Here is a 24,731-nt window from a genome sequence, read left to right as displayed (position 1 = left end):
GGGCCAGATGGCACCCGACCTCGTCTCCTACTTCTCCTGCAGATTGTCCTCTGATGTTGATTTAGTACCTTAGGTTCAGTTGGCAAACACTTAGAGAAACACTGGAGTCAAGTAGAATCAGGTGCAATCCAGTTTAATGTGTTCACAAGCAACAACACATACAACTCATTGAGTCAGGCTCCGGAGCGCGACTGAAAACTGGCTCTCACTGCGCTCTCTTATATGCTGGTGGAGGTTCGAGAGAATCTCCACCTCTTTTCGTTAATCCTTCCCACTTAGACCCAAACCTATTGGTGGCGAACTTTCTCCTTTTGTCCAATGTTGAACAGGCCTGTTTCTAATGGTGTAATTACTTTCGCTTTAGGCTTGGAATTTCCCAAATTCTCCACCCTTAGATCTGGGCCTGCTTTCACGTTATTTTTTAAAAAACATTTGAAATCTGGTGACTTCCTCTATACGGTCCCCTGTACTTTCAAACAGTGTGAGCTTAGAATGTGCGTCATGCAATACAAACATTAAAGAGTGTGTGTGTGTGTGTGTGTTGTTATTAAACAATACATGGTGTGGTGTATGTGTGCTCTTCAATATAAATGCATAACCTTGTGTTGTGAATACATAAACTTGTGTAACATTGTTTTTTATCACACATAGATACATAACAAACAGCTTTATAGGAACTTGTAACATAAAACATGGTTATATGAACTTCACTCCTATCAACTTCTGCAGTCTAGTACTTTTATCTGATTTAAGATTAAATCTTACACTACAATACGGTGAAATGTGATTTTGTTGACGGTGCCTGACGGGAGTTTGAGAGTGGACTGCATGAAGTTGCGTGTGTGTGTGTGTCGGGGTTGTCTGTCGTGCTTTCGGGGATTCCTGAGAAAATGAGGTTGTCTCGCATGATTCGTGTTTGAATGTTCAGGACGGTTTCTTTCAGGGTTTTATTTTCTTTCTGGATTGTGGATATCTGGGAGGTGAGTAGCTCGACAGTGGTGTGTAATTGTGTATTGTCTGTTTGGAGATCGGTTATTTGGCTGTGTGTGAATTCAAGGCTGGATCTGAGGTCTTTTATTTCCTGATGAAGCATGTTGAGAACGTCCAGTTTTTTGTTTATGGATTCGAGTACACTGACCTAGTGCTGGGCGATTCTTGCTAAAATGTGAATCTCGATTTTTCTCCACAAAGATTGAGATCTACGATTCTCACACGATTTTTTTTCCACATTTTTTTTATTTTCTTTAAACTGTATTGAAAATTTTTTGAACATTAATAAAATTAAAACGAGGAACAAGAAGCCTTAGTCAACTGCTGAGGCTTAAAAAGGCACATACATCATGCCTTAAAACTGAATCCTTGTAAATAAAAGAACAAAATCAACAAAAATAAATAGATAAATAACCATCTTTTTCTGTTATTATATGTGTGTGCAATTTGGTATAACATGCAATGTAAACAAGATCAAGATCACTCAAAATGTAAACTGAAAAATAAACTGCAGTACTCACTGAATCAAGTGATTAACTAAAATATTGCAGTACTGATTTTTCTGAATATAAATACAGAACATAAACTTAGAGCTTGACTCCATAAAAAAAAAAAACAAAAACAAAAAAAACTTAGCCCAAGCCTAGCCAACACTATCCATCTACTGCACTTTCAAGTTCTTGGCTAAGAACACTAACATGTCAACGTTTTGAGGCTTCAGGGAGCTACGATGGCAAGTAACAATGTTCCCCCCTGTACTAAAAACCCTTTCTGATGGGCTACTGGTCGTTATGCACAGGTATTTCCTGGCCAGCATGGACAGACGTGGGTATTGTCCCTTGTGTGTGCTCCACCACTCCAAGGGGTCATTCTCTACGTCCAGAGGTTTGTGGAGCAGGTAACCAGCAAGTTCAGTTTCGACCAGCTGCTCCTCAGGAACAGCTGCAGGAGCTTCCTCGTTCCCCTTTGCTGCTTTAAGAAGGCTGCCCAAGGTAACCTTTCTCTTCCTCCCACCAGGGGGGCACATGGTGACACTGGAGGAAGCTGTGGTGGGAGTGGTCTCTCCTTGAAAAGGGAAAATATAATTTAGTAAAAAAGTTGATCTATAGTCTGCATTTGATAAGCTAAGTAATATATTCTCAGTAGTTAATTACATTAGCAGTTAAATAGATCAGTTGTTAAATACTGAGCATGATAAACTAAAACAATTTTCCTTATTGTTTACACTTTATAATATATAGTTAGTTACCATAGAAACGTTCATCATCTCATTCTTCAGTCTGGCTTTAATGGTGGCTTTGGTGTCCTCGTCGATTACATAGTCCAGTTTGTACCTTGGGTCCAGACTTGTAGCTATGTCGAGCAGCTCCTGTGTCTTTGGATCATGGTACTTCTGAAGGTACTGCAGGATGGATGTTTTGATGTCGCGTGCGAGTGCAGAGTCGTCTTCCTCCACTTTCAACCGTTTTTCAAAGAGGTCGAGGACAGGCTTTACAGACAAGACACTAACATACGGCTCTCCTGATGGTGCATCTGTAAATTCGGCCAGTGGTGTCAGTGTCTTGTCGATCACCTCAAGAACCATGATGTCTTGCCATGACAGAATGTGAGCGCTGATGTTCCGGTTCCGGTCAGTGTTCCGGCGGAGAACACGTGTAATGGCCTCTTGCTGTTCCAGGATCCTCTTGACCATGGCCAGACGGGATCCCCATCTTGTCTGGCACTCTGTTTTTAGCTTGTGGTCAGGTAGCTGGAGGTCTTTTTGTGCTTGTGCAAGCTCTCGCTCTCGCTTCCGCTTCCAGCTGTGGCTGAAGCAGCTAACCACCTTTTTGCAGACTCCCATAGCATGGGCAATTCGTGGATCTTTCATTGAATTCTCTAGAGGTAGAGAGAGGAGGGAAAAATGAACATTAAAAGAAATGAAAGTAGTGTGGCAACTTGGCACCTCATTTTTAAGACCTAATACTAAAATATTAGACTTTTAAGACTTTTTAAGACCGCACGGGAACCCTGTTATTATTCATTTCAGCCTGACTGAAATAGATAAAATATATGTGACACACACACACACACACACACATACACACATACACACACACACACACACACATACACAGACACGCACACACACGTTGAGTGATAAAATTTTGATAAATAATACAATTCAACACTCACTTAAATGCACAGAGGATTTTGCTGTGGGATAGAGTTATTGTACTCAACTTACCTATAGCCAGATGTAATCTGTGTCCGAAACACTGGAGCCTTGTCCAATTGTTAATGGAGCATGCTTTTATGATGTTTGATCCACTGTCTGTAGTGATGCACACCATCCTTTCCTGATCCAAGTTCCAGGAGACGAGACTTTCCATTAATCCCACTGCAAGTTCGTCACCTGTGTGGTCTTCTGGGAAGAATGCCGTCTGTAAGCACCGACTTTTCATGGTGAAATCACTGCTGATGAAATGAACCGTCAGGCTCATGTATGGTTCCATGGTTTGACTTGACCAGAGATCTGTTGTCGCAGCAAAGTGAGTGACGTCTTGCAGTTCTGTCTCGACTGTGGCTCTGGTCTCGGAGTACAAAGCAGGCAGTGCAGTGCGTGAAAAGTAGTTGTGAGACGGCATCTCGTATCGTTTATCCAGCGTCTTCACCAAGTGCTTGAACCCGCCATTTTGAACGGTGTTTATTGATGCCATATCTTCAGCCAAAAAAAAGGTTACAGCCTCCGTTATTTCTTTGTGCCTTCGTGAGCTGTCTGGATATGGCGTTGCGTTATATAACGTTTGAGTTATAGATGTTTGTGTGGTCGGGCGACCTGGCTTTTTCTTTTTTGGATTGTCTTTCGTTGCTTGTTCGTATTGTATTTTGTGGTGCCGCTCAAAGTGATTGAGCAGGTTTATGGTGTTACCTGACTTGGTTTTGACGATGCCATGACATTGCATACAGATGGCTTGTTTTTGCAGGTCATCGTCGGGAGCAAAACCGAAAAAGTTCCACATGCTGGAAGAATGCGGTCCTTTTTTCGGCACGAGAACTTCGCTGGCACTCCCGCTGGCTTGGCCACATTCGTCGTGGCCGTCGTCTTCACTGCCTTCAATGTTCAATTGGTCGCTCATTTCTCTCTTTGGTCCGTCGCCAACTGCGCTGACGCACTTGACTGCGCCGAGTGCTCGCTGCTGTTGCTGCTAATAAAGCTAATGTGCTAATCAAGTGCAGTAAATGAGTGTCGGGTGTCGGGTTGCCGTAGCAACGGGGACCTTGCTGCATGAGGAGACGGACAGAACACAATCCGAATACTTTGTTAAATCAATAGCTTATTTTTGCCTTACAGAAGAAGCATTCACAAGCAAAATAAAATACAGAATGCAGCGTGACGTCATAGAATCGCCGCAGTTCGATCTTATCAGGAATGAGATCGCACGAGCGTCTGAATCTAGATCGAGGGTCTATTTTCGATTAATCGCCCAGCACTACACTGACCTGTATATCCGTGGTTTGAAGATCATCGGTGTTGGTGGCTGAATCTTTATTTTTCCGTTTGTTTGAGTTGGGAGTGTGGTGAACCGGGCTGTTGTTTTCCATTGCAAGGCGATAGGTCCTCAAGGTCCTCCACTCTGATCGGCATGCGGTATCTTCCTGTATGTTCTGGGTATGTTATTCCTTGATGATCGTGAACTTTTTGAAATGTTTTATGTTATTTTTGGTTGAAAAGGCAGGAGAGAAGTTGTAGTCTGATCTAGCAGCCGGGCGCCGCCATGTTTCATCCAAATCTCGTCTCTGCGGTCTCGCGACCTCAGCGCATCTCACAGCCTCTCAGCGCCCTACAGCCTCTCAGCACCCCACAGCCTCTCAGCGCCCCCTTGAAACAAATGTTCATTGATGTCTTGTGGTGTTAATCTATTTTTTATTTATTAGGGGGCCAAAGCACAAGTGTGTGGAGTCTTGCTATTTTAATTTCAGTGTTAGACATTTTAAAGATTTCTTGGGTTGATTTATTTTCTATTTATTAAGGGGCCAAAGCAGCCAAAGCAAACCAGCTATGTTTTTTATTTAATGTTAATGTTCAAGTTTAAAGTGACTGACAACAAATGTATATATATATATATATATATATATATATACAGTACAGGCCAAAAGTTTGGACACACCTTCTCATTCAATGCGTTTTCTTTATTTTCATGACTATTTACATTGTAGATTCTCACTGAAGGCATCAAAACTATGAATGAACACATGTGGAGTTAGGTACTTAACAAAAAAAGGTGAAATAACTGAAAACATGTTTTATATTCTAGTTTCTTCAAAATAGCCACCCTTTGCTCTGATTACTGCTTTGCACACTCTTGGCATTCTCTCCATGAGCTTCAAGAGGTAGTCACCTGAAATGGTTTTCCAACAGTCTTGAAGGAGTTCCCAGAGGTGTTAAGCACTTGTTGGCCCCTTTGCCTTCACTCTGCGGTCCAGCTCACCCCAAACCATCTCGACTGGGTTCAGGTCCGGTGACTGTGGAGGCCAGGTCATCTGCCGCAGCACTCCATCACTCTCCTTCTTGGTCAAATAGCCCTTACACAGCCTGGAGGTGTGTTTGGGGTCATTGTCCTGTTGAAAAATAAATGATCGTCCAACTAAACGCAAACCGGATGGGATGGCATGTCGCTGCAGGATGCTGTGGTAGCCATGCTGGTTCAGTGTGCCTTCAGTTTTGAATAAATCCCCAACAGTGTCACCAGCAAAACACCCCCACACCATCACACCTCCTCCTCCATGCTTCACAGTGGGAACCAGGCATGTGGAATCCATCCGTTCACCTTTTCTGCGTCTCACAAAGACACGGTGGTTGGAACCAAAGATCTCAAATTTGGACTCATCAGACCAAAGCACAGATTTCCACTGGTCTAATGTCCATTCCTTGTGTTTCTTGGCCCAAACAAATCTCTTCTGCTTGTTGCCTCTCCTTAGCAGTGGTTTCTTAGCAGCTATTTGACCATGAAGGCCTGATTGGCGCAGTCTCCTCTTAACAGTTGTTCTAGAGATGGGTCTGCTGCTAGAACTCTGTGTGGCATTCATCTGGTCTCTGATCTGAGCTGCTGTTAACTCGGATGAACTTATCCTCAGAAGCAGAGGTGACTCTTGGTCTTCCTTTCCTGGGTCGGTCCTCATGTGTGCCAGTTTCGTTGTAGCGCTTGATGGTTTTTGCGACTCCACTTGGGGACACATTTAAAGTTTTTGCAATTTTCCGGACTGACTGACCTTCATTTTTTAAAGTAATGATGGCCACTCGTTTTTCTTTAGTTAGCTGATTGGTTCTTGCCATAATATGAATTTTAACAGTTGTCCAATCGGGCTGTCGGCTGTGTATTAACCTGACTTCTGCACAACACAACTGATGGTCCCAACCCCATTGATAAAGCAAGAAATTCCACTAATTAACCCTGATAAGGCACACCTGTGAAGTGGAAACCATTTCAGGTGACTACCTCTTGAAGCTCATGGAGAGAATGCCAAGAGTGTGCAAAGCAGTAATCAGAGCAAAGGGTGGCTATTTTGAAGAAACTAGAATATAAAACATGTTTTCAGTTATTTCACCTTTTTTTGTTAAGTACATAACTCCACGTGTTCATTCATAGTTTTCATGCCTTCAGTGAGAATCTACAATGTAAATAGTCACGAAAATAAAGAAAACGCATTGAATGAGAAGGTGTGTCCAAACTTTTGGCCTGTACTGTACATATATATATATATATATATATATATATGTGTGTGTGTGTGTGTGTGTGTGTATATATATATGGCCGCCAGTGAGCGACGCCTGCACGAAGCCTGATCCACCCCCTTGGCCACACCCTGTAAGCCATAAGCAGCCTGTAAGCAGGCTAAGGCTACTCGTTTCAACATTGTTTTCTTTGTTTGTTTCAACATTGTTTTCTTTGTTTGTTTCAACATTGTTAGGTTATCATATTCAACACATTCGTCCTTTTTCCTTCAATAGAGCTGTGCACGTAAAGCAGTACAGAAGCACATTACTGCTACAAGGTATTATTATCCTGTTATATCAATAAATTCTTCTGGTTAAAAAAAAAAGAAGAAAACTTTCTTGTTATAACAATGTACTGTTTATCTTATAACATGAAATGTTCCATGTTATAACCAGAGTTGGGTAAGGGTTACTTTAAAAGTAATCAAAGTACTTTAATGCGTTACTTTTTTTTAAGTAACCAGTTACTTTACTGCGTTATTCCCTGAGAAAAGTAACTCAAGTACTTTTAAAGTACTTTTGAGTATTCTGCATTTCCTATTGGGCAATGGACCACAGAGCGCTAAGCCTACATTTTTTTTGTCTCCAAAATTAAAGTTATGGACAACTTGCCCTTCACTGAGATCCAATTCTCCCATCACAGCCGTGACTTTGACCAGTAGAAACACAGAACGATCTGCTGCCGTAGACAACTGTATGCCAACAACACCCCAGTGTTTTTAATATTTGCTCTAGGGATGTTACCACACAGAGTAAAAGGGGGAAATGATGGTGTGAAACAGCAGAGGCACTTTGTCAATCCTCAGAGTACTGTCATTAGCATCAAGCTAGCAAACAATGTTACATCCTCATGGAGACGGACATAAAATAATAACATTAACAAATCGCGGCGGGGCTCTTACTCACCACAACTGCAGAGGCTACCAGCTTCATTTGAAACAGACTACATTATAGACGGTCCGTTATTTATTAATCCCTCTGTGTTTTCATATTCTTACTTTTTATCCGCTCCTTTTGTCTTCATAAAGTTAACATATCATGCCCTCATTTTAAGTTCAGCACTTCCTGAATTTCTTTCAAATTAAAAGCTCCTTATAACCTCAGCTGAGAGAATCCCTCCATTTTCTAAATAGGCTTTTATTGTGAAACATTTGTAGGAACTTGGTTGTGGAGGATTCAGTAGCTTGAATGTTTATGTATGGCACTTCAAATGAAGCTCCTGCCATCTGCTGATGCTTTTAGGTGACTACAACAACATTTCAGCCGGCACATGAACAGACACAGTGACTCAGATGTAAAAGTAATAAAAATAGGACAAGAATAACCCGATGACATCGCACACGTCGTGAAAGACGACCGGGATAATTGGTGAGTACCATTGTGTAGTGTGTCATGTCTGTCGGCCAAGTCACAGCACGATTGTATGACTCCACTGTGACATAGTGACTTTTCAGAACGGGCAGAAAATTCATGTAGTGTGTACCAGGCATAATGCAAGTCCTCCTGAGTATGACCTGTCTATCAGCGAGTCCTCCTCCACTTTTTTTTTTTTTTTTTTAGACTCCACCGTAGACAATGGCAGCATTTCTTCTACCACGTAGCTAGCCACAAGCTTCATGACTTCTTTCAGACTGATAGGTTTAACGTTATCTCCGTTATTAGAACCAAAAGACAACTGTTGCTGTTTCAGAGCTGAAGGACCAGCGTTCTAAAAGTAACGGAAGTAACTGATGGCTTGTTTGAAAATGTACTCAAGTATTTGATTACTCAAACAGCAATCTAACGCGTTAGGTTACTCGTTACTTTGTAACGCGTTATACCCAACTCTGGTTATAACGTGATCACTTATCATGTGCATCCAAAAGCGAAAGCATCCAAAAAAATCCCAATTAACCCCCAAAACATCAGGTGCTTTACTGTGCTATGTATTGATAAACCCTTGGCACTGTCTTGTCCGGTCTTGTTCTTGATATAACATGAAAATATCATGTAAAAACGTGAAACACATCTTGTTATTGCAAGAAACCTTTCAACTTTTTACCTAATGCTGATCAGTGTTTTGTTATTTTCTGGCATGGCAGCAATACACTTCATTGTGTAGCCCCTTGGTATATAGATATGCATTTGCAGTATATTATTTGATTTTAACGTGTTAAAACGGCATCTGCTGTCACAGAGGGAACAATGTGTTAGAAAGCTAATGAAAAAGAGAGTCAGCAGACCTTGATTTAATGGTCAACAACTTAGATAATATTTTTCGGGGCAATGGGGGGCGTGAGCAAGTAACAAAATGTGTGAAGCCGTGGCTGGGGGTCCATGTCATTGGTCCGACAGCCCATTGGTTCGACATCCCATTAGTCCGACGGTCCGCGGTGCTGAATGGCTCCCGGCGGGCGTATTTCTGCCTTGATGGTGCCCCACGATCGGCTCTGGGTCAGCTGGGAAAGGCTTGAGGCGAAGCAGGCTCACAGCTTATGTGTTTGCCACTTTCTTTTTCATTTTAACCCACACTGTGATCTTTTCCTAACCCTAACCAAGTGGTTTTTGTGCCTAAACCTAACCAGACCTTAACCACAGGGCATCATGATGATTTCGGAACGGACTTTGGAACAATGGGTTTAATATGGTCGGAACAATGGGATGTTGGACCAATGGGCAGTTCCCGTGGCTGGTCAGTCCTTCGCCGATTCTCTCGTAAGTCAGCCTGTTCTTCCCCGTTCCCGTCATGACGGTTAATGGCCTCATTGTGTGCAAGGGCAAGGAGGGTGCGCAATTCTTTGTCTCCTCAGTTGCTCATCTTTACAGTGTCTGTCTGGTTTGCGTTTCCCTCTTGCTACTCGCTGCTTGCTAATTCCTGCTATCAGCTGTTTCCTATTTATCCACCGCCAGTGGCTCGCACGTGCGGCGTCATCAACAGCTCCTCCCACAAGTCATCCACTGCCTCTCCCGTTGCAGAAGGCCACCTCGGTCTGTTTAAACTTAAGGAGCTCCGCCAATATAATTACCCTACGAGGCGGGAAATTGGGCACCTCGGATCAACTCGCCAATCTGGCTCTGTGTGTCTAAACGCTCGCAGCTTGCCGGCAAAACGGCCCAACATTCAAGGAAAATCTGGCAGTGTAAAAGGGGCTTGGGACTGGATATCTGGCATGCTAGAAAACTGGAGAAGGCTGACACGACTGACAAACCGCATCAGCCAATGAGAGGCGGGATACGTCCCACGTCAGCACGCAGGAGGACGGAAGAAATGTGAGGAGAACAAGCCACAGGGTTGCCACTTACCGCTTACTTGCCGCTTATTAGCCGCGACTTTGGGCTTGTTTCTAAAGTGAAGTTGCTTATTTGGGCTTGTTCTCTAAACGTCACCTTCTCTATATATCCATCTAATAAGTTATTTGAACGCATGATAGTAGGCTATGTCGGACTGCAGTCGCTTCTTTTTGTCTTGTTTCCATAGCCCTGGTTGCTTGTTTCTCTCCCACGATCTGGCAACACTGAAAGCCAGCTGGCAAGCAACAACAACAATGACGGCGTCCACAGGATCACGGGGAGCGCATTGTGTTTGGACCCAGGATAATAAAGAATATTCATGCCTGTACGATGTGTCGTCTCCAAGTTAGGTGACGTCACCGCATTATCTGGGGTTCTGTCGGCGAGGTTTCGGTGGAGAAATCTTGTGGTGTGCACACACAGGTCGTAACACAGTTGGCGAGACTCCCGCTGACAGAAACACACGTCGCCAGGTATGAACACTCAAAAGATTACGATAGTCTCCGCAATGCAAAATTGGGGTGAAAATCGCGTAATGTGAACTAGGCACATGATCACTCCATTAGATCTCCAAGCATCCCAATAAGGGCATGGCTCATCTCAGCTGTGCATGATTTAGTGATGATAATCATACACTGATGCTTTTCATTCACACTCATTTAGATAATGCACTGGTATGATTCTAATAATCTATTTTTATATTTCTATAGTATAAACTCGGTCCATCTGTTTGTGCATGTAAATAAAAGTTGAATTCATTTAAGTACTCTGAGCACAGATGGTAACATGTGGTTCACAGTGGGATGCCACACATGTGTGGTTGCCATGGTATCTACTATTGACTATATTTTCATTAGTTTGCAGCCTCTGTGAATCTGTTGTTTTTAAAAAGTCATTTTTAAAGAGTTTGGTACAGGAGCTGCTTTTGTGCCTCTATGAATCATTCTGCGGTGGCGGAGACACCGAGGTGTACTGACAGGCCATTAGCTAGTGTGGTCAATCAATCAATTTTATTTATAAAGCCCAATATCACAAATCACAATTTGCCTCACAGGGCTTTACAGCATATGACATCCCTCTGTCCTTAGGACCCTCGCAGCGGATAAGGAAAAACTCCCCCCAAAAAAACCCTTTTACGGGGAAAAAAAACGGTAGAAACCTCAGGAAGAGCAACTGAGGAGGGATCCCTCTTCCAGGATGGACGGACGTGCAATAGATGTCGTACAGAACAGATCAGCATAATAAATTAACAGTAATCCGCATGACACAATGAGACAGAGAGAGAGAAAGAGAGAGATATGCAGGTAATGACAGTAGCTTACAACAACATTATTGAAAGTAATAATATTATAGTTATAGTTCTGGCTACTGTGGTACAATATGTTGAAAGTATGTATTAATATCTGGCAGTATACGTGTGTGACAATAGTTATATGTGTATAATAACAGTAGAAGTATGACGAATGACTAATGATGGCAGCAGCGGCAGGAGGTATCTGGCAGGACCACGGCAGCAGCACAACCACACGTCACACTGTCCAGGCACCGCTGCAATACGAGTTAATCTGAGAGACAGTGGAGCACAAATGCTCCGTAGAAGAAGCCGAGTTAGTGACATCCAGAATGGCCAAGTTAGCAAGATGCAGTAATAAAAGAGAGAGAGAGAGAGAGAGAGAGAGAAGGTGCCCGGTGTATTATAGGGGGGTCCTCCGGCAGACTAGGCCTAAGTCAGCCTAACTAGGGGCTGGTACAGGACAAGCCTGAGCCAGCCCTAACTATAAGCTTTATCAAAGAGGAAAGTCTTAAGTCTAGTCTTAAATGTGGAGACGGTGTCTGCCTCCCGGACTGTAACAGGAAGATGATTCCACAGGAGAGGAGCCTGATAGCTGAAGGCTCTGGCTCCTGATCTACTTTTGGAGACTTTAGGGACCACGAGTAACCTTGCGTTCTCAGAGCGCAGTGTTCTAGTGGGATAATAAGGCACTATGAGCTCTCTAAGATATGACGGAGCTTGACCATTTAGAGCTTTATAAGTTAACAGTACGATTTTAAATTCAATTCTGGATTTTACAGGGAGCCAGTACAGAAGAAGCTAAAACCAGAGAAATATGATGTCGTTTCTTAGTTCCTGTTAGTACACGTGCTGCTGCATTCTGAATTAGCTGGAGAGTTTTTAAGGACTTACTAGAGCTACCTGATAGTAGAGAGTTACAGTAATCCAGCCTTGAGGTAACAAAAACGTGGACCAATTTTTCTGCATCTTTTCGGGTCAGGATAGGCCTAATTTTCGCAATATTACGCAGATGAAAAAATGCAGTCCGTGAGGTTTGTTTTAAATGAGAATTAAAAGACAAATCTTGATCAAATGTTACTCCGAGGTTTCTTACGGTAGTGCTAGAGGCCAGAGCAATGCCATCTAGAGAAACTATGTCATCAGATAGATAGAGTCTCTGAGTTGTTTGGGGCCAAGAACAATAACTTCAGTTTTGTCTGAATTTAACATCAGGAAATTGGTGCTCATCCAGGTTTTTATGTCTTTAAGGCAGTTATGAAGTTTAGTTAATTGATTACTTTCTTCTGGCTTCATAGATAAATACAACTGTGTATCATCCGCAAAACAATGGAAATTTACAGAGTGATTTCTAATGATGTTACCTAAAGGGAGCATATATAGAGTAAATAGGATTGGTCCAAGCACAGAACCTTGCGGAACTCCATAACAAACTTTGGTACGTAAGGATGATTCATGATGAACGTCAACAAACTGAAAATGATCAGATAAATAAGATTTAAACCAGCTTAGTGCAGAACCTTTTAGGCCAATTAAGTGATCCAGTCTCTGCAGTAGAATTTGATGGTCAGTTGTGTCAAACGCCGCACTAAGATCTAATAAAACAAGTACAGAGATGAGTCCTTTGTCTGAAGCAATCAGAAGGTCATTTGTAATTTTAACTAGTGCTGTCTCAGTGCTATGATGCACTCTAAATCCTGACTGAAATTCCTCAAATAAATTATTATCATGGAGAAAATCACACAGCTGGTCTGCGACTACTTTCTCAAGGATCTTTGGCATAAAGGGAAGATTAGATATTGGTCTATAGTTGGCTAACACCTCTGGATCCAGGGTGGGCTTTTTTAGTAGAGGTTTAATTACAGCTACCTTAAAAGATTGTGGTACATAGCCTGTTAATAAGGATAGATTGATCATATCTAATATATGAGTGTTAACTAAAGGAAAGACCTCCTTAAGTAGCCTAGTTGGCATGGGGTCTAAGAGACACGTTGATGATTTAGATGAAGAAATCACTGCGGTCAATTCTTGAAGAGAAATTGGGGAGACACAATCTAAATATATATTAGGTTTTACAGCTGTGTTTGAGGTTAGATAGATCCATCTGTGTGTGTGCTGACTCTGCCTGACCTGTGTGCTCTCCTGCTCCGTCTAGTGTGATACTGAGAGCCCGGAAATGAACAGAGTGACTGCAGCCATTACGCCACATTGGGAGACACTTGAGGGTGAGTCATCACGCACATACAAGTGTGCGCACGCACGCACGCACACACACAAACACACACACACACACACACACACACACACACACACACACACACCTCAATGCTTTCGTGTGGCTTTTTGCCCTCTTGTTGGTGCATCTCCTGCAACTTCCCTCTCTTATCCTCATGCCACTTCTAGCCTCTAGAAAACACAACCCGCAGTGTCACATGACCTCACAAGCCACCTCCATCAAACACCTTGTGCCGCTTACGCAGGCTGAGTTCTGCATGCAGGCCTTTTACTCATGATGATCTGTTTCATCAGTGACCTCTGTAATGATCCAACTAGTGCAGTGTGTATTAGGGCTGTCAAAAGCACCATGAAATTGAGTTTGAATATTTTCAAATTAATTTAGTAGAGTTTGAATAATATTCGAATTTATTATTATTGTTGTTGTTGTTATTATTATTATTACTATTATTATTTTATTTTATTTTTTACAAAAAAAACCCCCACAAAAAATAAGCTGCTTATTGCTGGCGCAATATGAACATGACACTCAGATGGAAACACCTGTTCTGCGCTTGTAGTTTTCTACCACAAGAGTGGATCCTGGTCGGCTCGTAGTGGTGTCTCATTCTGGTAAAGTTTTATCTCTTCTTCAAAAAGGGTAGGCAGGGAGGCAGGTCACACATTGTGGACAGCGCAGTGGGTGGTGTTGGCGCAGTGGGCTCCTCCGTCTGCGCCTCTCCCTCCGTCACTGCGTCCCTCTCTGGCCCAGCTTGTGCGCGAGCCATTTCCACCTGAACGGGATTCGCTGTGATATACAACATTATTAATAGTATTAATTAATTATTAATGATATTCGAATTATCTAATTTAGGTTCGAACTTATAAAAAAAATATATATTCGAATATATTTCGAACTTCAAATTTTTTTTGACAGCCCTAGTGTGTATGTTGATAGAGAGATATTTCAGTGTATCTCCAAGCCAGCCCTGCTGTTTATCTTGCAGGGATGTAACAGTACTCAAAATTCACCATTCAGTTTGTTCCGCAGTTTGGAGACATTGTTTAAGTTTTTGTGTACAGCCCTGAAAACACGAGCTACACAGATAATAACGTTATTGTCTTTTATTTTAAAAAGAAAAGTAAACAATAAAATGCTGCTCTTTGGCCATAATTGTTAGTATAAATATGACAACCTGTATGTGCAAAAAATACTCCGTTTTTTGCACTTATTCCGAAAAAGACAGTATTCCTACTAAGCTGTTTACATATGTAATGAAACTGATTATTTCACTAATATTTACTGTTTATGTTAGGGATGTCCGGATCACATTTTTTTGGCATCCGATCCGATATGAGTCCTTTATTTTGAAACAGAGTCCGATACCGACTCTGATCCGATACTTTGCAAAGCATTAAGAAAGGAAATAAAAAGAATGCATACAAGTTGTCCCATAAGGTTTGTTTTTTATTTAAATAGTATCCAAAAAGCTTATCGTGGTTCAGCAGCACAAAATGTAAACAAATTCAGTATCTTCTTCTTGTCTTCAACAAACAAAATAGGCCTATATCTTTTGTAGCAGTTTAACATATGAAACAAATATTTTTCTTTTACTCAGTCAAACCCCACAAAAAAACCCATAAAACCCAATGAACAGGTCCCTTAACACCAACATTAAATTGTTTCTACCTGGTTTCTGTAGAACAAAAGAATTGTACTCAATTTTTAGAAATTCAAATACAACTGTAATCAGATGTATAAAAAAGGGAAGAACTGTCCTATTTGTAAACAGAGATATCAAAAAATGTAACAAAAGGTAGTCCAAACTGAAAGTCTGAGGCACTCTGGGGTAGTGTAAAAATCCTAGATTAGAGTGGGGATATCAACGCATTTTGACTAAGCAAGTCTTCATCCGGATATGAACAAACAGATTACACACAGGTGTTTAAATCATGTCAGGCATGTGTTGAAGGACATGTGATTAAGTCATGTGACCAACTGTAATCAGTTTCAAGAAAGTATATATTTTTTCCACCAAAGAAAAGAAATGCCCTGTTCCCTTCAGTCAGTTCAATCCAGTTCAAACAAAAAACTCTACTCTGGGCTTTCCAAATAACATATCGCAGTTCAATTCAGTTCAATCCACACAGTTCGCTAAACACAATAAAACTCCACACCAGGTTTTCCCATAAACAAGGAGGTAAAAAAATCCACTGCTTGCTCTGACTATGGTGTAAGACAACTATCAAAAAGATGTGTGCATAATTTTAACCATTCGTAATGTTCAATCAATCAATCAATTTTATTTATAAAGCCCAATATCACAAATCACAATTTGCCTCACAGGGCTTTACAGCATACGACATCCCTCTGTCCTTATGACCCTCGCAGCGGATAAGGAAAAACTCCCCCAAAAAAAACCCTTTAACGGGGAAAAAAAATGGTAGAAACCTCAGGAAGAGCAACTGAGGAGGGATCCCTCTTCCAGGACGGACAGACGTGCAACAGATGTCGTACAGAACAGATCAGCATAACAAATTAACAGTAATCCACATGACACAATGAGACAGAGAAAGAGAGAGAGAGATGCAGGTAATGACAGTAGCTTACAACAACATTATTGAAAGTAATAATACTATAGTTATAGTTCTGGCTACTGTGGTACAATATGTTGAAAGTATGTATTAATATCTGGCAGTATACATGTGTGACAATAGTCATATGTGTATAATAACAGTAGAAGTATGACTAATGACTAATGATGGCAGCAGCAGGAGGCATCTGGCAGGACCACAGCAGCAGCACCACCACACACGTCACGCTGTCCAGGCACCGCTGCGATATGAGTTAACCTGAGAGACAGTGGAGCACAAAGGCTCCGGAGAAGAAGCCGTAATGTTAAACATTTGTATGTCAATGAAATTGTTGTACACAAAATTCTGCTGTCATATACGTGAGTCTGTGAAATTGTTCGGGTTAGGATTGTTTTTATGTGGGTATGAATCTGAAAGCTGTGAGTGCAAAGTCTTGTGAATACAACGCTAATTTCTATGACAACGAAGTCCCTTACTGTGAACATGAATTCAAGTTTGTGGGTACGAGTAGAAAAGTGTTGAAATTACGTCACTGAGGTCACAGGCAGCTCACCGGGGAAAGTAATCGAACCGCAATTCCTCCAAACGTGCATGCCCCAAAGGCAAGGATGGCTGACAACACGGACCAGGTAGAGCTGCCAGCTTATGTTGCTGTGTCCTATTTCTGTAGTCCTGTAAATCATTCTTGTCAACTGGCCATCACGTAGTCTGATCCACTGGTATCACTTCATCTACAAGACCATCACTGGAAACACCCCTTAATATCTTGGCTCACTACTCCCTATCAGCAACATCAACCGTAACCTATGCTCCAGCAGTTACATTAACCTGGGCATTCCAAAAGCCCGCACCTCCTTTGGCTGTCAATCATTTCAATTTGCTGCCGCTAGTGACTGGAATCATCTGCAGCAAAATCTTAAACTTAACACATTCATCCCATTCTCCTCTTTACAAAACACACTCCCAACAATAATCTGTGATCGTTGCACATGTTTTTAACTTCTCTGGACCAGCGCTACCACTTTTAGCTCATACTTTTGTTCTGTGTTGTGTGTTTTTTATATACTGTGTCCTATTGATTGTTTCACTGTGATTGAATGTGTCTGACTCTCTGTGCTGCCTCTTGCCCAGGTTGTCACTGTAAATGAGAAACTGTTCTCAACTGACTCACCTGGTTAAATAAAGGTAAATAATAATAATAATAATAATAATAATAATAATAATTCTTTAGACCAAACAGCCTACATCAAGAAATTTCTGATGTAAGCCGCTAACAGCAGAGTTGGAACAGAAGGACATGCAGATTTGACTCTGAGCTGAGAGTAAATGGTGAAGGTATAGTGTACAGGTGGTGCAGTGACTGGCTGGTAACTGAAGCCTGATCCACTGAATCGTGTCCGATAAGAACAACCCAAATGTGTCTGTATTTTTCATTTATTCTTCATTTTCATTTCTGCCACACGATCAACACATGCTCATTCTTCCATACAGGTAGGCCTACATGTGGTTCTGAATAAAAAGTAAATGCATGCTATCTATAACTAGGTTGTAAATAAAAATAAACATCAAATATCAAATTAAATGAATAGTATTAAATACATCTGCATCAGTAACCTGGAAAATAAGCCAACAGTTCACAAAAAGACAAACCAGGCTTACATTTAACTACTCATACTGCCATCTACTGGTGGAGAGTCAGCTTAACCTACTTCCACTCTGTCTCGCTCAGGCAACAGCGCATTATGGTGGAAACCCACTTAAATACCACTGCTAACAGTGACAACTCTGCACACACAGACAATAAAAAATGCAAATCATTAATCTAATACTTTACTCATGCTGTGTAGATGAATCAAATGCACAATATTAATCTACATGTAATCAATCCCTGTTTCCATCTGTCCATTTTTTGGTGTATTTATTTACTTATTAATTTGTCTGATTGATTAATGTATATAAATTTATTTTTCCTCAGATGTTACCCTGGTATGTGCTTGCATAACGTTAATGTTATAGAATGGCTATTGTATTCTCTTGGCTTTTATTTTGAAAGGCCCATATTTACTTGGACTTCCGGGAAGCTCACCTGTCTTATTTTTCTCCACGTTCTTTTCAAGGGGAAAGATGAAAACAGACATTGGAAGAAACCAAAATTGGACCGTTCTTTGAATTTAGTTTTCTCGTTTTTTGATTCAGACAACAAAAACAGAAAAACAGTTCTGCTTTATCGTTTGTAGTTTTCAATCAATCAATCAATCAATCAATCAACTTTATTTATAAAGCCCAATATCACAAATCACAATTTGCCTCACAGGGCTTTACAGCATACGACATCCCTCTGTCCTTATGACCCTCGCAGCGGATAAGGAAAAACTCCCCAAAAAAACTCCTTTAACGGAGAAAAAAATGGTAGAAACCTCAGGAAGAGCAACTGAGGAGGGATCCCTCTTCCAGGACGGATAGACATGCAGTAGATGTCGTACAGAACATATCAGCATAATAAATTAACAGTAATCCGCATGACACAATGAGAGAGAGAGAGAAAGAGAGAGAGAGAGAGAGAGAGAGATGCAGGTAATGACAGTATCTTACAACAACATTATTGAAAGTAATAATATTATAGTTATAGTTCTGGCTACTGTGGTACAATATGTTGAAAGTATGTATTAATATCTGGCAGTATACATATGTGACAATAGTCATGTGTATAATAACAGTAGAAATATGACTAATGACTAATGATGGCAGCAGCAGCAGGAGGCATCTGGCAGGACCACAGCAGCAGCACAACCACACACGTCACGCTGTCCAGGCACCGCTGCGATATGAGTTAATCTGAGAGACAGTGGAGCACAAAGGCTCCGGAGAAGAAGCTGAGTTAGTGACATCCAGAATGGCCGAGTTAGCAAGAGGCAGAAATAGAATACGAGAGAGAGAAGGTGAGAAGGTGCCCGGTGTATTATAGGGGGGTCCTCCAGCAGACTAGGCCTAAGTCAGCCTAACTAGGGGCTGGTACAGGACAAGCCTGAGCCAGCCCTAACTATAAGCTTTTTCAAAGAGGAAAGTCTTAAGTCTAGTCTTAAATGTGGAGATGGTGTCTGCCTCCCGGACCGTAACAGGAAGATGATTCCACAGGAGAGGAGCCTGATAGCTGAAGGCTCTGGCTCCTGATCTACTTTTGGAGACTTGAGGGACCACTAGTAACCCTGCATTCTCAGAGCACAGTGTTCTGGTGGGATAATATGGCACTATGAGCTCTCTAAGATATGACGGAGCTTGACCATTTAGAGCTTTATAAGTTAACAGTAGGATTTTAAATTCAATTCTGGATTTTACAGGGAGCCCGTGCAGCAAAGCTAAAACAGGAGAAATATGATGTCGTTTCTTAGTTCCTGTTAATACACGTGCTGCTGCATTCTGAATTAGCTGGAGAGTTTTTAAGGACTTATTAGAGCTACCTGATAATAGAGAGTTACAGTAATCCAGCCTTGAGGTAACAAAACCGTGGACCAATTTTTCTGCATCTTTTCGGGTCAGGATAGGCCTAATTTTTGCAATATTACGCAGATGAAAAAATGCAGTCTGTGAGTTTTGTTTTAAATGAGAATTAAAAGACAGATCTTGATCAAATATTACTCCAAGGTTTCTTACGGTAGTGCGTTTTTTTTGTTGAACAAAAAAATTAAAAACCATGGTATTTCCGTTTTCCCGTTATTTGGTTAAAACGAAATATCATACTGACAAAAGGTACACGGAGCCTGTTCAATATTCCATCCAAAAAGGAAAAACGATAAAACAAATCGGCAAAAACCAAAAACGGGTCGGGTTTGGGTCCGTGTACCTTTTTAGCCATTCTATAACATTAACGTTATGCAAGCACATACCAGGGTAACATCTGAGAAAAAATACATTAATATAAATTAATCAATCAGACAAATTAATAAGTAAATAAATACACCAAAAAAACGGGCAGATGGAAACAGGGATTGATTACATGTAGATTAATACTGTGCATTTGATTCATCTACACAGCATGAGTAAAGTCTTAGATTAATGATTTGCATTTTTTGGTGCAATACAGTTCGTTAATATAGAAACCAACAATTACCAGCAATTACTCTGTGTGCAGAGTTGTTACTGTTTTGGAAGTTGTATTTAACTGGGTTTCCACCGTAATGAGCAAAACAGAGTGGAAGTTGGTTAAGCTGACTCTCCACCAGTAGATGGCAGTATGAGTGGTTAAATGTATGCCTAGTTTGTCTCTTTGTGAACTGTTGGCTTATTTTCCAGGTTATTGATGCAGATGTATTTAATACTTTTAATTTAATTTGATATTTGATGTTTATGGTTTATTTACAACCTAGTTATAGATAGCATGTATTTACTTTTTATTGAGAACCACACGTAGGCCTACCTGTATGGAAGAATGAGCATGTGTTGATAGTGTGGCAGAAATGAAAATGAAAAATAAATGAAAAATGCAGACACATTTGGGTTGTTCTTTTTTTTTAAGATTTTTTTTTGGCCATTTTGCCTTTAATGGACAGGACAGGTAAGCATGAAGGGGAGAGAGAGAGGGGGGATGACATGCAGCAAAGGGCCACAGGCTGGATTCGAACCCTGGCCGCTGCGGCAACAGCCTTGTACATGGGGCGCCTGCTCTACCACTAAGACACTGACACCCCACATTTGGGTTGTTCTTATGGGACACGATTCAGTGGATCAGGCTTAAGTTACCAGCCAGTCACAGCACCGCCTGTACACTATACCTTCATCATTTACTCTCAGCTCAGAGTCAGATCTGCATGTCCTTCTGTTCCAACTCTGCTGTTAGCGGCATACATCAGAAATTTCTTGATGTAGGCTGTTTGGTCTAAAGAATGATTTACAGGACTGCAGAAATAGGACACAGCAACATAAGCTGGCAGCTCCATCTGTCCGCTGTCATCAGCCATCTTTGCCTTTGGGGCATGTGCGTTTGGAGGAATCACGGTTCGATTACTTTCCCCTGTGACCTGCCTGTGACCTCAGTGATGTAATTTCAACACTTTTCTACACATACCCACAAACTTGAATTAGTGTTCACAAGACTTTGCACTCACAGCTTTTAGATTCATACTCACATAAAAACAATCCTAACCCGAACAATTTCACAAACTCACGTAGGCCTATATGACAGCAGAATTTTGTGAATTTTATTGACATACAAATGTTTAACATTATGAATACGAATGGTTAAAATTATGCACATATCTTTTTGATAGTTGTCTTACACCATATCTGACTCAGTTCAGCTTCAAAATACTAAATCAACCCAGCCCGAAGGTTTCAAATAAGGAATAATGAAACGGAAAGTAACCCCCAGCTTTTGCCAACTCACAGGACCGTGTGTGAATGCCGTAACGCTCCGGCGTTGTTTCAGGCGTGGAGGCTCCGTAGGATCCCTTGATATCCGTGGCAGGATCTCTGAGGTGAGGCCGGTGGTCGGATGGATGATATTCCAGGGAAGCGCACCTATTTTGCGGACTTTAAGTGGTGTAAAATGCCGTGGCAGGCCGAATACACAGAGGACTTCTGGCTCATTTCTCACTCGCCGGGGACTCTCGCCATACTGCCAGGAGCGCCATAATGTAGGGGCCGGTCTACCTGGGCTCAGCTGATCGAGCCATCCCACTGGCCGATAGCACCGGCCGGTGTGTCTGGAGGTACCTCAGTGTCAAGAGGTGAGCAAGCCATCAGCTGACTGTCTTATTAAGAAAATATATTAATAAAATATACAGGATCGCCACACTGTATATATTGGAAAGCGGAGGCAACAGTGAACAACATAAATGAAAAACCTGGCCATTGTTGTTGTTTTGATTCCTCCGATTTTTTATTACCCATTCCGACTTTGTAAAAATAACGTAATCGGCACTGATACCCGATCAGAGGACATCCCTAGTTTACGTGCAGCTGTACAGACTCTAATTAACGTACCCTAACATGTCGTTCATCGCGTCAGAATATAGAAAAGTGGAACTGCTGGAATAGCCTGTGTCATTTTGCGTCTTGACATCATAGGTGGTGGACTTGTTGGATCTTGCAAGCTCAGCCTCATAAAAATACATGCTACAGACAGACTCTTATCAAAAGTTCCTAAAAATATTCGGAAAATGTATCTCTGATTAATATTTTATATTCACAGGAAATGATCTGCTCAATATTCATCCAAATCACTGGTTTTAAACAATCCTCCTGCAATTATTGTATGTATTATCTGGCTTAATTATATAGTTTATCAGTTGTTCTGTTCTGTTATTCTTATGCTTTGAATATAATATGAATTATCCATAAAATATGTTACTTAGTCAGGTGTCATCCGTTTACTTAATGACAGAGAAGGGATCCCTGAAGGAAAAAGGTTGGTAACCAATGATCTACATCGACCATACAAGCAACCACAGATGCATTCAGCTGAGAGTCACAAGTTAACAAGGTTAATTGTTAAACCAAATCACCATTTATGGCTGCAAACTATTACATGTGTTAACTTAGCTGGACTCAGGACACAATCAAGAATCCAACTGGAATCCTAAAGAAGTAGGATTCGTGTTTGTATAACAACTGTAATTTTGAGCTCTGAAGTATATTAGCCAGCAAGTCAACAACACAAAATGCAGACACAATTCCCTGTTGTAATGTTGGCTTGTTAAAGAGATGGTTTGAATTTTTTGAAGTGGGGTTGTATGGGGTACTTGAATATAATCAGTATATTATATAGAGTAGATTGTCAGTAAGCATGCCTCCAGTTTGTAGAAGCAGGCAGGAATCTGACACAGAAGCTGAACAATGTCCATTCCAACAGGGAAGCCATTGACATCTTCAGTTCCAATTTACGCTCTCATGAAAGCCACCAGACTCCAGTGACCAAAAGAGTAACTTTAGCTTGCTGAACACAGGAGCTGCTGGTTTGTGTTCAACAATGTTAAATCACTGTTTTTCACAATGGAGTTTGGCTATGAAGAAAGCAACACAGTGGCTTCATTTTCCTGTTGGAATTCACTGTCTGACATTAAGTTAAAGCAGTGAAAATACTCTCAATATAACATACACTTATATTGATATCGATTTTTTTTTTTTTTTTTTTTTTTTAAGCTGACCCCTCTACAGCAGTAGCTTTCTTAGCTTCCATGTTAGACTCCAGCCTGCTTCTCCAAACTCAAGGCGTGATGACTGACATCCACTGTATATACTGACTATGGATAAGTATCTCATACAACCCCACTTCAAAAATCGGAACTACCCCTTTAATTGTAACTCAAGCCTCTGACACAGTGGTCTTGTGTCCTTGTCTTTTGGGGAGAGAGGATTTCTGGTTTTAAGACACAAAACTTTGAGTCTATGTCATGGTATGTGACGTTCCGTACCTGACCACAGATAACATAGTCAGAAGCATCTAGTCACTTGTGTGCTTGTGATTCTTTGTCAGGGTTCTCCACCAAATATCTGCCTGGCCTCTGAATGTGAGGCTACTTGCTATTATCTTCTACACTCTCAGTAACAGCAGATGGATCTGGAAATCAGTAACCAGTTGTCAAAGTCAATTTGTCGATTTGATTCATGATGCATGCATGATTTTTAGTGATTTATGCCCCTGTACAGCTTGAGAAGCTGTTGCACTCAGCCAAACCTCCGTTGCCAAACTGCGTGCACAACCTTACAGTCATTCCCCCTCTGGATATGTCTAACAATTATCATGGTGCACAACAGGATAACACAGTGCTTCTTAAAGACAAATGTAGATGAGAACAACACATGACCAGGAGGAATTTAAGAGTCACATATGACCTGAGGGTGAAGTTAAGTTTTTGGTGTATCTCCCCACCTCTCCTGTTTTTCATGTGCGTATGATGTCATAGATAATAATTTGGCTGTTGTTCCTGTCACCAACCTTTTCCTCCTCACTGTTCTCTTACACCGCAGCCTCCACAACGACCCACAACCGCTTAGAGCATCTGTACAAGGTGAGCTTTGACAACGTGACGGCATACCTGCAGAAGAAACAGCAGAGACTGGAGGAACAGCAGCTGAAGAGGATGAAGGCACAGAAAGCAAACGACAACAAGAAGGCCAAGAAGGAGACGTCAGACGCTGTAACTCACTCATCTACCTGAACAGACACTTTGAAAAGAGAGCCATTGTTTCCTTTTTGTTTGATACTTTGAATGATGGATCTGAGTTGAATGTGAGTTTTTATGAAGCATGTGGAGAGTTTGTGCTTTAACACATGGCCTATGAAGATGGATTTTTATGTTTGGCTCATATTTCTGGCTGATTTTTTAAAATAAACGTTACAGATAACATTAAACTGTGCCTTCTGTTTCTACCACCATCACTGAATCTAACATACTGTTTGTAAATGAGCGCTATGTGCCCTTTCCTCACATTCACTGCTGCTCGTTACTCTGTACTTGTTACTTCCTGCTGTGCATTACAAAAACGTTTTTTAACATATTTCTGTCTCTTACACACAGAACTGATACAGCATGTCTGGGTTTGAAGAGTGTATTTGATTTGCGTGAGAACCATGATATATTTGAGCAGAGTCCTGGTTGTGAGAAGCAGCACATT

The 24,731-nt window shown here is 41.2% G+C and overlaps 1 protein-coding gene across 3 annotated transcripts in view; it reads left to right on the top strand.

Annotated features, from left to right (window-relative positions):
* Positions 1–24,468, top strand: part of wdr4 (WD repeat domain 4) — a 77,598-nt gene extending 53,130 nt beyond the window's left edge. For 2 of the 3 annotated variants that reach the window (XR_007450802.1, XR_007450801.1), the window contains 2 exons: positions 13,465–13,534; positions 24,084–24,150. Coding sequence is in view for 1 of the 3 variants with exons in the window: in XM_049594862.1 (XP_049450819.1) it covers positions 13,465–13,534; positions 24,084–24,274 (261 nt within the window). In the remaining 2 variants the exon portion in view is untranslated. Of the gene's footprint in view, positions 1–13,464; positions 13,535–24,083 lie in introns of all 3 variants that reach the window. The other variant, XM_049594862.1, reaches the window with a different exon arrangement.
* The last annotated feature ends 263 nt before the right edge of the window (positions 24,469–24,731 follow it).

The sequence above is a fragment of the Epinephelus fuscoguttatus genome, linkage group LG13 (assembly GCF_011397635.1).
Source record: "Epinephelus fuscoguttatus linkage group LG13, E.fuscoguttatus.final_Chr_v1".
NCBI lineage: Eukaryota > Metazoa > Chordata > Actinopteri > Perciformes > Serranidae > Epinephelus > Epinephelus fuscoguttatus.
Note: the sequence above shows the minus strand (reverse complement) of the source record. Positions and strands in the feature narration are given on the sequence as shown.